The sequence below is a fragment of the Anoplopoma fimbria genome, chromosome 1 (assembly GCF_027596085.1).
Source record: "Anoplopoma fimbria isolate UVic2021 breed Golden Eagle Sablefish chromosome 1, Afim_UVic_2022, whole genome shotgun sequence".
NCBI lineage: Eukaryota > Metazoa > Chordata > Actinopteri > Perciformes > Anoplopomatidae > Anoplopoma > Anoplopoma fimbria.
In genome coordinates, this window is record NC_072449.1 from 5,033,812 (window position 1) to 5,049,400 (window position 15,589).

Sequence of the window (15,589 nt, forward strand, 5' to 3'; positions counted from 1 at the left end):
CACACACGCACACGCACACACACACACACACACACACACACACACACACACACTAACAAACACAGTAATTTCAACAGAATCCAATAAGCAGCTGGAAATCAATTGAAGTGATCAGGACATTTAATGAGTCCAGTACTCGGAGGCCTATTTCTCCAGAAAGCTAAAGATACAAATTCAGAGAAAAGAAAATAATTAAACCTTTGACCAGGATGAGGCAGACTCTCCTCCTCCTCCCCCCTCCCCCCCCCATCTCCACCCAAGCCCTAGCAGTGACAGGTAGATTAAGGGGCGTGATAGATGCCCCTCTCTGTATCTCCCTCGCTGCCTACCCCCCTCTCCCCAACGCCACCCCTTTCCCTCCCCTCCATCCATCATGGCGGCTGGTGTAATTGCGGCTGCGTGGGGCTGGCAGAGGGAGCCTCCATCCATCTCCTTAACAACAAACAGTCAGGAGGACGGATGGCGCTGCGCTCCCCAGTTAATCTCCATCTATAAGGGGGGGGGGAGGGAAGGAGAAGGAGAGGAAGAAAATAACAGAAGGGAGAAAAGGTAGTGCTGGCTTACTATAAACAAAAAGAGATGGAGACGGGACGGCAGAAAGGGGTAGAGGCCAAACAGGTGAGTAAAGGAAGAGGAATGAGGAAGAGGAAGTGGGAGAAACTGGAGGGAAAAGTTTGCAAACAAAGCTTGGCGAGCGTGCCATAAGAAAGCAGGAGAGATGTATGGGAGGAAGGGTGGGAGGGGGGGGGGGGGGAGAAAATTTATGTCTATGCGGCCAGACGACCCAGAAACTGGAGAGGCACAGGCTCATAAAAATGCACTCTGCACCCCCTCGACCAACCCTCACTTTTACCCCTCTCTGTTTCCTCACTCCCTTTACCTCCCTCCATCACTTGCCTTCCTCTCTCTCCCTCTCTCTCTCTCTCTCTCTCTCTCGTGCAGCCGTCTGATGTATCGGGCCGGTTGTTCCAGAGGTCACGGCAGCCATATTTTTTTAATGGCGGAGTCACTGGAGTCAACAAGGCTGGGTGGCCTTCTACCTCCCTCCATCTCTCTCTCTCTCTGGTGGAATTAAACTAGGCTTTTTAAGCGAGGTGAAGGCAGCAGCAGTTTGTAATGGGGTTGCTGTTTTTCACCTTGCAGATGATGCATTTCAATGTGAACCATTTTGCACCAAACACCATCACGTTGGGCAAAAAACAACAGGGTGACAAGAGCAGTTTGTAAAAGCGTAAAGTCTGCCATCTTTTGTTTGAAATCTGGTCAGAACTTTATGATATTAAAAAGGTGAATTCCATTTCAAATCTCACACAGGGAGATAGAAAAACACATGCAGTCTTGCAGGTACACATCCACAGTTATGCACACACACTCTGCTTGTTGTTCCCTGTTAAACAGCCCAGGGCATCGCCTGCAGTGAGGCCAAAACTATGAATAGGAGCACCTTGACACTGACCCTACAGCAGGCAAGCAAACAAGCAAGTAAGCAAGCACACAAAGCAGCTGACACACAAACACACACCGCTGTCGTGAACACACTCGCATTGCTAGTCCGTGCGCACAAGCTCAACAGGCCCTCGGTGGGTGCAGAGGAGCGAGCGCTTGAGCCTCGGCAGGGAGTGACAAATAACTGCAGCAGCTTTGACATGCAGAATGATTGTTCCTCACTGATATTCAACTGTGTGGTGCAGGAAAGGAGCCTGTTTCATACAGGAGAGCTCCACAACAGGAGGAAATCTAGTAAACCTGAATCAACCTGGAACTTATAGCTCATCACATGCATTTTGTCAATTCAATGCAAGTGATTTGCTGCAGAAAACATAAGACATGATGTTCAAACTTGCAGATTTTAGATAATTAGGTGGGAAATTTTCAATAATCATGTTAGGATGGCGATAAGAAAATCTTCCAAAGACATCAAAAGGAAATCTATTTCATGGTCAAGCAGATAATTAAAAGTTTGTGTATGTTTGGGGTCCCTGTATGTGTAAAACTATTAATAATAATAATAATTGCCAAATCAACCAAGGTTTTCTGGTTCCTGTTCCTTTTTTCTCACTTCGGTGTATGGAAAAGTATTGAAGGGATAACCTTTGCCTTTCAACAAACTGGATTTGCACAATTTGTTGAATGTGACAAACAAAAATGAGCTTAAACGATATTTTATTTATGTATTATCCATATTCCATGTGTTTGCCAAAAATAAATGTACTTGTTTTGTGTGTATGTATCGGTGATGCTACTTACGTTTGACCCCAGAGACTCTCTGATGTCTTCTGAACAAACTGAACTCCAAGAACTTCTTTGGGAAGCGGGACGACAGCGCTGTGTGTAGAAAAGTAGTCATAACATTAATCACACAACAGACGAAAAGCAAAACTTTCAAACTGATGAAACAATGCTGCATGCGTTTTGAACTGATAAAAGAAGACTCCAAACAGATTATTAAAGTTTGAATAAAACAAGACACAAATTATTTAAATTATTTGTTTTACGAATTCCTCCTGTGAGGTTGTTTAAATGATTTACACGTTAACTTATTTCACCTTATATCTCTTATTTAAAGTCCAACATAGTGTTTTGAATATGATGGTAATATATGCATTAAATCTTGTTGGGATCTCACCCAAATCTTTGTGTCTTCTTTGGGACGGTTGTGTTACCTCTCAGCACATGTTTAACAACATATGTGGTGTTAAAATAAGTTGTCATTAACATATGCAGTGCAGAAAAGTATGGTGTTGTCCCACGGACACAAGGAGATGTGATGAAACTGACAGATCCCTTTAGTGTGTTGTGATGTAAATGAGCCTAATCTGCATGTTAAGATAATAGTCTGTTAGATAAATGTTACAGAGATCAAAGATTTATGGTCCGCCTGAAGACAAACTCTGAAAGAAGTCAATCTCACTAGCATTTAAGCAGCCTTTAATTTGTGAATTCTAAAAGGTCTATGCATGAAGAGAAATGAGGAAATCTAAAAACCCCTGCAACATGAATGCTTCATCTGATGCACACTTCAGTGTTAATCCCTCTCATCCAGCCTGTTAAGGAACAGAAAACAAGCCTTGGATGCTCTTTTCCAGCCCATTGAAGCTGCTTCACGGCTGTATTACTGAGAGCTGTGATCACCTCTGCAGGAAACCAGCACCCCCTGCAGAGTTAAAAGACCCCCCCGGCTGTACGGACGGTCCAGGCCCCTCACAGGCCCCTCACAGGCCCCTCACAGGCCGCCCCACGGTCAAACTCCATGCCGCCCACGGAGACGCCTGCCCCGGCCTGCTGAGCCCCACCGAGCCGCTGCTGATTGAAGTGCAGCCGCCTGTTGGCTCCTCTCAGCAGGACCGGGGAAAGGGGAGCGTTTTGAATAATTATTATGTTACTTAGGTGACATTTACAACACAAGACTTGGAGGTTTAAGCTTTTCCACCAACATGTGAATGGGGTTTTTTTTTCCTCTCTTTGGTTAAAATGAAACTTTCTCACTTTGTTTTCTCACTTCTCCCAATCAACAAAAAAAAAAAAAAGAGGGCCAAAGGGTGACATCTGGGCTCTGTCAAAAGGCTGAGCTACAACTGATTGACAAGAAACAATAAAACACTTTGAAAGCTATTATCAGATAGTAAATTGTTTGTCATCCAAGCACGCTTTAAACTTATTTATGACTTATTTTACTTAATTAAAACTCATTTGTTTAACGCAATAGCCCCTAAAATGCATTATCCTGCAGGTAAAACAACACATAGATGGATGAGTGGGCTTTTTTCTTTTTTTTCGACTTTAAAAGTGCATATTTTTGTTAATGCATTTGCAATTATATTTGATTTTGAGGCGAATTAACTGGCATATTATATAAGAAATAAATAGATATGTAGAAATAGACATAAAATGTGTGTGAGGGATTAAACATCTGACATTGTGCCTTTTCTTATCACCTTAATTGGCTGTTCGGAGTTTAATAGGCTGGTTAACATGCTAGAATGAGAATTAGCACGATTATTCTCCCGAGTTATCCCGAGATTATAGCGCAGCTGCAGCCGGGATAGAGAGAGAGAGAGAGAGAGGGTGATGGAGGGGTGATGGAGGGGTGATGGAGGAGTGATATCAGCTCGGAGGAGAGCTGAGATAAAACGATAGAGGGGGTCTTCTTCTTCTTTTTCTTTTTCTCTGGCGTTTGTGTGTGTGATAAGGAGGAGGAGGAGTAAAGGAGGAAGGGGGAGGAGGAGGAGGAGGAGGAGGAGGAGGGATGGAGGGTGGGCCAAGAGACCCCGTCGCGTTTTGACCCTCCGAAACCTCCCCACCACCACCACCATCACCCATCACTCCTCCTCCTCCTTCTCCTGCTTCTTCTTCTTCTCCTCCTCTCCTCCTCCAGAGACACAAGCAAACACCACCTCTCACTCCCCAGCCGTGAGACATTTTGCAGCGAGCACAAGGAGCCAGAAAACCAGAGGAAAGGGACGCACCGAGCATCCTCCTCCCCGACGGAGAGAGGCGCACCAGGCGGAGGAAAGGCTTTTTTATTCTCCACCTAAAGGGGGTTGTGGACTACACCGGACACGGCCCGAGCCAGGACTGGATATCCAACGTCTCGGTGGGACATTTTACACCATCTACTGGAGTATCAGCCATGCTCAGCACCGTCAGCCAGCCCGAGCTTTATTATAGGGCTTTATTGGCGCTGAGTGTATAATAAAGCATTAAAGCCCACATCGACCAATTGCATATACAAGGATATTAAGGTCCATAAAATCTCTGCAGTCACATCATAATGTTGTAATTTAAAACGCGATTGGCTGGGAGTAAACACACACACACACACACACACACACACACACACACACACACACACACACGAAGCAGGTCTTTACTGTTTTTCTACCCACAGCCTCATGTTGTTGTTGATTCCCTATAGGGTGGTTTTGCATGTTGTTGATTATGTTTTACAATCTTAGTGTTATTAATTAAAATAATAATAATAATAATAATAAAAAAAAAATGTTTTTTACTTTTATTCCCAGGGACAGAAGAAGGGAGCAAAGCTCGCTGGACTAACCGAGCAGCGCATCACCATCTCCGGTGTAGGACTGGCTGTCGAGTCGCATGGAGAAGAGGGTAGGTCTGCTTTGCTTTCCTTAAATATGAGAGTGGTTTACACCAGAGCCTGATGGGGTACCAGCTTTAATATCTGACATGGAGAAGAGGTAATTAGAAGAAAGCATATTAGTGGGAGCATATGGTTGGGAGTCCTCGTTGCACTGCTGGTCGGGTGTAGCAGCCAAAACACAAGGCCCACTGGAAACAGACTAGTGGACTGAAAGCTGTTAGCATGGACTTCATGTTTGGTTGGAAAACAACAATAAAGCATGTCTGTAAAGTAAAAACTATTTAGAAATATTCGTCAAATGTCTATTTTGCAGGAGCTTTTATAGTGCTGCAGAGAAATAAGTTTAAACAGTCACAATCCTTCATTCGTGAGGGGGAATGCACTGAAATAGAGGTTCTGTGTGAGTTGTTATGTAGATCAGCAATCTCAAGAGGAAACTGTTGATTTGGATCTAATATCTCATCCTCCTCCTTTAAAAATAATTTTATTGTGCAATGTCAGTCAGGCGTTATAATGGCACATTAAGGGTTAGAGTGGTGCAGGTCATGCAGAGGAAAGGAGATGCAGCTCTGCAGCTTGGTAAGTAGGTGAGGGTTTTTGTTTTTTTGGCTATAGAGATTTAGATGCATGGTGTTGGTGGAGAAACAGACAGACAGTGGCTGAGTGGAGGAGAGCAATTAGAGATAGAAAATCACTGCTGTATGAAAACAGAGCAGGGAGGAGAGGAAAGGTCCATTAACACACAAACATACTGTACAGCACACACACGTACTGTATATCAAACACACACACACACACACACACACACAGATGACCAACTCTACCAGCAGCTTTACAACAAAATTCAAATTAAGAAAAAAGTAGCTTTCTGCTGTTACTTGTAATATAAATGTACTTTACTGGCTGCACAAATGACCCAGTAAAGTACATTTAACTGAATGTTAAAAAGAAACGCATGGATTAACTTTATATTGTATTGTTCTATTTTATACAGTAATATGTATGTTTTTAAAAAAGGCTAGAAGGATAAAATTGTAAGAAAAAGGAGTGGAGATTGGTCTGAGGAGAGTTTGGAAACATGTTTGCAGAGAGTTAAAAAAAAGTTGTGTTTTCTATGGCACCGTGTAGGCAGGACTAGTTTGAATTTGTTTTGTTTCATTTGCTTTAAATACAGGAATCATTCATTTAAAACAAAATGTGTCACAAATATAGACCTATTCAACAAATGCATGGTTACTTTTTATATCCGTTGTATTCAAATTAGTTTACGGGTAGTTTCGTTAGTTAGTTCAGAGTTTATGTTGCTCTTAGTCTTGTTTTTTAAAGTCACTTATTCACATTTAACTTCTGTTTTCCTGAATTGGTGCACTGAGAAAACGAACGAGTTGGACATGGATTGCTTTTTTTTTTACAGGACTCTTTTTAATGTAGAAAAGTTTTATAAAACGTTATTATAAAATAAAACGTAGGTGTTAACAAAGTTATATAGACTGTAAAGGTTTATTCATCCAGTTAGACTTTAAAGAGCGTCTGTATTCTGCACCAAACTCCGTCTTCATCTTTTACTTTTCATTTGACAGAATATAATGTTCCAGTCTGATTTAAATCCAGTAAATGGAGTTAAAGACGCCTTCTTGGCCTGCAACAACTTTTCTGTGTCTCTTGAAATAAACAATTCAAACTTATTGTCCTGCAGCCTGAAGCCTGTTTATCAGCTCCGTGACTTTTTTTATTTTTAAAGAAAAAAGAGAAAATTCCCGGAATTTGTCATCTCTAGTCGTGGCTTTGATCCGCTTGACGCACAGAAACCCGATAGGAGCCGTAAAGGGAGACGCGCAATCCGATAGCGGTGATTGTGTTAATAGACCAGCCTCCATAAAAACTAGAAGGTCAGGGCCTCAGAGCAGGTGCTTCCAGTGATCCCGGTGGCCATATGGGACTCTGGAATACAACAATTTGATAAGCCATTTAGGACAGAAGTTCCCAAAAGTGTGGTCCGGAGACCTCCAGGGGTCATGCAAAGGGGTCTGCAGGAGGACAGTGCATGCACATGAAGAGGAGTGATTTAATTTCCCTTTTATTTGATTCCTAGAGGTCAACATGGAGAGAATATGTGAGAATAATTGTTCTTGTTGGGGTTCACTGTCTCACCATTACGTTGTTAGTGACACCAAGATTTGTGTCCAAAATTGTCTCATTTATTTGGACACTTTTGGACAAAAATCCTGTCTGTGAGCCATTTTGAGTTCTGACAGTGTTTGGAAGTATTTAAAAAATATAAATATAGATTTAATTACTGCAGATTCTGAAAGAACAAAAATAAAAGAGCCCCTCTCCCTGCTTTTATCTGCAGTTACACACTCTGCAGTAAATCACAGCCTCTTGTCGTAGCCTCTTTGGGGAATAGTATCCACAGAATAACTAAGCACATAATAACTTTTATAGCTTGGTTAAAGTACCACACACAAGTGAGAGGTGTCCAGGTCACCCAGCAGGTGCTGTCTGTCTGTGTGATCCCAGTGGCCCTGTGGGACCGCGGCCCTTTAATCCAGCAGAAAGAGAACAGAAGCAGATCTGCTGACCTGAGCAGCGTCGCCTCAGAGACACGGAGCTGCAGCGAAGCACAAATTAGCTCCGTAACACAGAGAAAGAGAAAGAGAAAGAGAGAGAGAGAGAGAGAGAGAGAGGAGGGGGGTAAACCAGGGAGTGAGACATGTATATTCATGATGCAATGTGTAGGGGATGCTGTATCTCTGAATTTGTGTATGTGTGTGTGCCATATGTGTGTTTGACTCACTGTCTTAGAGTGTGTGTGTGTGTGTGTGTGTGTGTGTGTGTGTGTGTGTGTGTGTGTGTGTGTGTGTGTGTGTGTGTGTGTGTGTGTGTGTGTGTGTGTGTGTGCGGGGCCCCCAGTGAGGCTGCCACAGCGGGTTGCGAGCGACGTCTCAGCACGGCTCCAGTCTTGTCAGAGTCGAGGAGGGAGGAGACGATATTAGCAGATACAGACGCACCGCTTTTCTCCGTAGATCTCATCCCCCCCCCTTCACTTCTCGTCTCCTCCATCGCTCGTCTTCTAAGCACTAAAACACCAGACTTCCAAATACCTAAGAAAAAACAAAGCACAAACAATTTCAGCCAGATATCACAGGGCCCAAAACTTTTCCCTTTACATTGTCGGCCAAAGTTGGAATAATGTGTTTGACGGTGGATTTGATGGAGTAAAGAAGGAAATCTTATTATATATCTGGTTGATCTGTGTCCTCTGCTTTGTGAGAAATGTTTCCTGGACACTAGTCTCAGCAGACATGCCCCCAGACTATCTGTATTACGAGGGACTGCAGATATTTAAGCACACACAGTAGTGTGTACAGTACACAAAACTGCAGTGGCATCTATCAATGTACACAGACAAACACACATTCAGGAAGTAGTATAGAGCTACAGTACACCCATGTAAACATTAGACTTATGATAATTGTTCATATCTGTGTTGGTTTTGCTTGAAATGATTGAAGTGTTTTCCCATTACAACTCTACTGTTACTACAACTGATGTGTGACACAAATGCATGCAGTGTGTACAAGCTGAAACAATTCCAGATCAATGAATGGACTAACTAAAATTAACTAGACACAAATTTAATAATCATTTAAGGCATTTTTTAAAAAAAAAGGAAAAATGCCCAAAATTTGCGTATTTTCTTAGTTTTCTATGATAGAAAATTAGTATTTTTAGGTTTTTGAAGGTGTGTCAGACAAAATAAGCAAATTAAATATGTCAACGTGGGGTTTTGGAGCTGAAGACTAAAAGATTTATCACGAAAATATTTGTCTGATTAATCAGTAATGAAATTAATTTTTGATGCAGCCCAAATACACACACACACACACACACACAAACATGAAACACTCAGTCATAAAATCACACCGCGGTTTGAAGTCCGACAGGCACAGATGTCGAACGTGTGTCTCATGTTTTCTGTCTTCTCCTTCTTATTATGTTTCAGTATGAAGAGCTGGTGCACTACTCGGGGTCGGAGGGCATGTCGTTGGGGGGGTACGGGGACGACGTCAGGTCTCATCCGCCCCCACACTACGGACCCACCATCCCAGACTCACTAAAACACCACAAAGACCAGATCTACGGGTAAGCGAGCGTGTGTGTGTGTGTGTGTGTGTGTGTGTGTGTGTGTTTGAAAGGCGAGATGAGGTGGAGACAATGATTTATGTAGCCTGTTACTGACATCATTGTTTGAACTATATTTGCACCTTTAGCAGATTAACATAGAGTCTATATTTGTGTTCTGAATATCAAAATACAAGTGTTTACAGCTGTCTGCTTCATAAATACTCAGCGATAAAGTTTCTTGTAACACCTTCTGTGAATGTATCGTGTGTACACTGTGACTGTGTTTATGTAAAGTATGTTAACTGTGTGTGTGTGTGTGTGTGTGTGTGTGTGTGTTGTGTGTGTGTGTGTGTGTGTGTTTGTGTGTTTGTGTGTGTGTGTGTGTGCAGTCACCCACTGTTCCCACTGCTGGCCTTAGTGTTTGAAAAGTGCGAGCTCGCCACCTGCTCCCCTCGAGACCCCGCCTCCCTCTCAGCCACCTCCCACCTCCCGGGCATGACCAACCACAGCGACGTCTGCTCTTCCGAATCCTTCAACGACGACATCGCCGCGTTTGCCAAGCAGGTGAGTGACAGCCGTGAGAGCCAATCGGAAGGCAGATGTCGATAAAAGGTTGTTTCCAGATTTGTAATCATTTGTTTATTTTGTGTCGCAGATACGATCCGAGAAGCCAATATTTTCTTCCAATCCAGAGCTCGACAACTTGGTATGATATGAAAATATATGAATATGCTTTTTTCCACGCGTGCATTGTGGGAAATGCTTTAAGTAATCCATAATCTCCTCCCCACAGATGATCCAGGCCATACAGGTTCTTCGCTTTCATTTACTGGAGCTAGAGAAGGTTGGTTTGAGAGAAGCTTGTTTTTATTTTATTTTATGCTTATGTGAAGGTCTGACATCCAGGACTCATATGTCAATCGCTTAACAGAACTATAATGATATGCTGTGTCTCAATAAATCAATAAACAACTGCCTTTCCGCATCTTAAAGTAAATTAAATCAGTTGTGAATTATTATATCTGCACATTTGTTGAAGAGTTTCAAAACCATTCATCGTTTTCAGGAAATCTTTATTTGAAGTTTGTTTTAAATTGTTCTTTTTAAACATGATAAATGATTGCTGCAAGTAAAGACTGCTTCAATATACATATGGGGATGTGTTTATTGTTTTAAGAGAGACTTGAAAAAAAAAGTGAACCTGCCCTTTAATGTTCAGTGCTCACAGCACTGCTATGACTTTTTTTAGGCCGATGATTAGGTAGAAGTGATGCATTGATGGATGTTAATCTGTTTCCGTAGGTTCACGACCTGTGCGATAACTTCTGCCATCGCTACATCACCTGTCTGAAGGGCAAAATGCCCACGGACCTCATCATGGATGACCGGGAGGGCGGCTCCAAGTCCGACATGGAGGACTTCACTGGATCCTGCACCAGTCTGTCGGAGCAGGTGAGACATATCAGCAAGCATGCAGGAGAGACTCCAACATTCACCCGTCCTGCTGCATCCTGTGGTGACCAGGTGTTGCATTCTCCACTTTCCCATTACTCCGCCTCCAACCTCCATCTCTTCTCTTCCTGCAGAATGCGTCATGGTTACGGGAGCCGGATGAATGTGCCACTACTCCCCTGGGAACGCCGGGCAACTGCGGCCTTCCTTCACACAGCACAGCAGACAACTGTAGCGACATAGGTACACACACACACACACACACACACACACACACACACACACACACACACACACACACACACACACACACACACACACACACACACACACACACACACACACACACACACACACAAAATACTATTTCTGAGAAAACACTGCACTGTATTGAATATTAGGGAAAACACTTAAGTCTTAAGTCCATATCCATATAAATGCATCTTATATATAAATTGTTGTTATTTCTTAGTTTTTTTTGCAGCATAACTGATCATAATTGCAGTTAATTAAAGTGGAATTAATTTTAATGCAACCTTTTGATCAGTTTACACATAAGAAAACGTTAAAGTTAGTTTTACTATTAGAGTGAGCTTGCATGGTGAATTATAAAATACATTCTACAAGAAATGCTGAAAAGTGACTTTACTTTTTGACTCAAAAAATGGTCAAATGTTATTACAAAGATAAAAATAGAACACATCTGCTGATAAATCTGATCTTGTACCATTTGTACCCTGAGATATGATTGTGTTCATCCCTGCAGGCGACGGTCTGGACGGAGGAGGAGCCTCCCCCAGCACGGGAGACGACGACGACTCCGACAGAGACAGGAGGAACAACAAGAAGAGGGGCATCTTCCCCAAAGTGGCCACAAACATCATGAGAGCGTGGCTCTTCCAGCACCTGTCGGTGAGAGAGGTTTTTCAAGTTCTTATCACATTTAAAGATAAACTATTACACGTGGAAATACTGAATTTGCACCATAATTAAAACCGTCCTGCAGAGCCTGTCATGAACAAAAGAGAGCTTGTGTCCAGCGCTGCACGAGAGACTAATTACTGAAAGAGAAGATTTAGTGTGAGGCAAAACGTCAGTGAAAAGAACAGACAGAGAGCTGAACCGAGTGTGTAATGGAGGTCAATTAAATGAAATGAAAAAAATCAAGGGATTAAGTGATTATGTGAATATGCTCGCTACTGAAGAGCTGTGGAGGCGATAGAAAACGGGAGTGGGTAATTGTTGGCGAGGTAATTAGCTACTAAATGAGGCAGGTCAAATGTTGCTTCACTCCAATTATTACAGTATGTGTGTGTGTGAGATAAATACAGAGAGAGATTAAGGGCTCGCTGAGGTGGAAACTGTGTGAATTCGGATGGAAGGTCGTCAGATTTCTCTCACATGCATTGTTTTATTGTACATTCAAACATTTTGTCTCTTTGTTATTATTCTCTTGTTGATGAAAAAGCTTCACTTGTCTTGCATGTTGTGATTTATTGTAACCTTCGCTCTGTGTGTCCTCTCCCAGCACCCGTACCCATCCGAGGAGCAGAAGAAGCAGCTGTCTCTGGACACAGGACTGACCATCTTACAGGTCAACAACTGGTCAGTGCACTCCCAATCAATACACTAATTCTAGCCCCGGGGCTTATCAATAATCAGTTAAACTGTCGTGTTGGAATGTAAAGCGTCAACTTTCAATTTTAACTGGATGTTGCCACATCAATAATGTATCGGTGTAGTGAGGTGTAGTGTGGTGAAGAAATGAACAGTATCTATATTTTACAAGTCACGTTTTTCACTTTAGTAACTCCTTTTAGTGAAAATAAATTAAATGAGCTTTTACGAGAATCTACTTTATGAGAGAAAAACTTGTGACCGGGGGAAGAAAATGTCCTGCTAAGCATTTTTTTTTCTGAAGCTGCAGCAGAGTAAAATCCACTTGCCCTATGTTCATAAAACAGAACAGCAAATCAATATCCAATAATCAGATGGTTTACTGCCCTCATTCGCTCCCCAGGCTCACATTCATCTGCACTGGCAAAAACACACACATACACAGCACATTTTCCATGTAGCTGATCAATTTTTCTTCTTTCGTAATGTTCAATTTCGTTACCTCGGATATCGACACAGAAACACATACGAAACCGAATTATGAAGCCTGCGTTACATGTTATATAATAGATTTTGTAATTTGATAAGGTACTTGTTTTTTATTTGCACCCCTGCTGCAGCACACAAACACACACACACACACATACACACAGAGTGACCTGTTCAATGCAGATCAATCAATTATCACAGTGCGATCAATACCTGCTCTGCCCTAACGTTGATTTACTCTGCCCCCTGAAAGGGTTAAGTGGTTGTAAAATGGAAAAGGTTAATAGTCTCCCGGTCAGCCTTTTTCTTTTTCCTTCATTTATGTGTGGCCTCGTCCGCCTCGCTCACTCTCTCTTTATGTCTCTCTCCCTCCTGCAGGTTCATCAACGCCAGGAGGAGAATAGTTCAGCCGATGATCGACCAATCAAATCGCTCAGGTCGGTGTTTATAAGTCAGTCAGCTGGTCAGTCGCTCAGTAAACAACTCTGTGTACATACGAGTGTGTGTGTGTTGTATATTGGTGTGTGACGGTGTGTGTGTTGTCTTACAGGTCAGGGTGGTCCTTACAGCCCGGAGGGAGCAGCTCTCGGGGGTTACGGCCTCGACGGACAGGCCCACCTCGGGCTCCGAGCAGGTACAGTAGTGTGTAGGGAAAAACTGACTGCAGAGTGCAAAATATACTACTCCATGATTAGGCTGAGTACTATACTTTTACTGTCGATAAATTCACTGAAAAACAAAATAAATGTATGCTACTAACAGGTAGTGTGTATTAAAAACCTGGATATTATGCCCTGAGCTCCTATTATATTATACACATAAATAAGAACACATCAGACACCGTCCTGCTGCTGGAAATAATCAATAGAGCACCAAATGTGGATTAATCCGCCGCTGAAAATAGCCCCAAACAGTTACAGCGTTTCTTCCTGTTCTTCCTTCCAAAAAACTACAGTGCCCAGCTGTTTCTGGAATATACTGAACTTTTATTTAAATATGAAACTATCTATTTATTTTTCAAAGATGTACCTCAGCAGTAGGAACAAATGGTCTGGAGACGAGAACACTGCTAGTTTTGGTCTTTGGTCTCATAGGTTCTGCTGACAATAAGAAAAATAAAGAATATCACCATCCTAAACTTTAAGTCCACTTAAGGAAGTAAAGAGCGTATCACCAGAGCACATCAATGAATACGGCCTTGAGTAGACAGAGTTGAAGGGAGTAATCTAATATTAGACGTAAATGTTTATACTCTCTGTCAAGCCTTTTCAATAAAAACTAAGAACATAAATATTTATAGGCAGAATTAATGGGTGACTATTTGAGTACTATTTAGTGATGTGTTATCAGTGGTTTCTGTCCAAACTCCTACGCAGCCTCCCACGACTGTTTGTTGTAATTTGAACATAATTACGACTGATTTTATAATAATATTTAAGTCCTGATTCTGGAGGAGGCAGCGCTGTGTGGAAAGTTGTGGACTGAACCCTTTAAAAGATCAATCTGTGCTTTAAATGTGAACAAAAAGGTTTGGACAAAAATCACAACAAATGACTGGAACATATATTGACGGACAAGTGTTTTAGTTATTGAAAACACTGGACGATAAATGAATCTAGTCTAAGGATTTTAATATTTTTGCTGCTGTTAAAAAGCCCTTAACAATGTACATGTGGGTCAGTAATTACAAAAACTCTGTTTTGCAGCCAAACATTGTTCAAACCCCACTGGACTTTATTTTGAAATTGTGTAGAGATCTGAAAGTTTTGAAAAATACCAAATACATCCGTTTGAATATTAAATGTTTAACATGATACGACCTGGAATGAGCTGATACATAATATGAATGTGTTACTATGTCATTATGTGAATGTGGAATAAGATGATTACCACAAAGTGAAAGCTACTTAGAGAGAAACAAAGGCAGAAAACCGTATGTTATGGGGTTAAAGTAACAGGATTTAGTATTTTAAATACTGTACGTTGTAAATAAATTTCAATGTAGCCAAATGTGTTAAAGAAATATCCCACGTTAAACTCAAATTGTAACCTTTTCCTCTCTCTGTGTCTATCCTCCAGGTCTCCAGGGGATGTCTTCTCTGCAGGGCGACTACCCCGGCGCTCTGCTCTCCCAACCGGGTTACCCGCCTCACCCCGGTCCCTCCCTCCACCCTTACCCGGGCCCACACCCGCACGCCGCCATGCTGCTCCACCCGCCGCCACACGCACACCCCGCAGAGCCGCTCCTCGCCCAGGGACTGGACATACACGCACACTAGTTATTGTGGGGGAGGAGTCGGAGTGTGTTTGTATGTGTGTGTATGAGGGCAAATTACTGTATGAGTGCATGTGTGAGTGTGTGCGATGAGATATGTACGTGTGTGTCTGTGTATGTGTAATGACGCATACTGAACATTATTTAAAGAAAACAAAAAAAAAGACACACCGCCCAGAAAGTTTACATTCCCCACTGAAAGACACTGACCTCAATGTAGCTGTTACACACACACACACACACACACACACACACACACACACACACACACACACACACACACACACACACACACACACACACACACACACACACACACACACACACACACACACACACTGTCACACCCACACTGTCTGGACCCACAGGTTTAAGCCATACCTCTCTCAGAGTAGAAGTGCTTCCTCCTCTCCAAATGTCTCCACTGTGTCCTGTGGGTGAGACACTTGCTTTAAACTACACTTCCCATCATGCCTGCTGAACCACAGGAAGACGCATGGACGTCACTGGATGGGACTCGA

At 42.4% G+C, this 15,589-nt stretch overlaps 1 protein-coding gene across 1 annotated transcript; it reads left to right on the forward strand.

The window, feature by feature from the left end:
• The first annotated feature begins 5,103 nt into the window (after nt 1-5,103).
• Nucleotides 5,104-15,240, forward strand: meis3 (myeloid ecotropic viral integration site 3). The gene is made up of 12 exons (XM_054600157.1): nt 5,104-5,115; nt 9,114-9,253; nt 9,625-9,799; nt 9,891-9,941; nt 10,029-10,079; nt 10,538-10,687; nt 10,822-10,930; nt 11,454-11,599; nt 12,216-12,292; nt 13,172-13,230; nt 13,344-13,427; nt 14,873-15,240. The coding sequence occupies exons 1-12, from the start codon at nt 5,104-5,106 to the stop codon at nt 15,070-15,072; spliced, it is 1,254 nt and encodes a 417-aa protein (XP_054456132.1). The 3' UTR covers nt 15,073-15,240.
• The last annotated feature ends 349 nt before the right edge of the window (nt 15,241-15,589 follow it).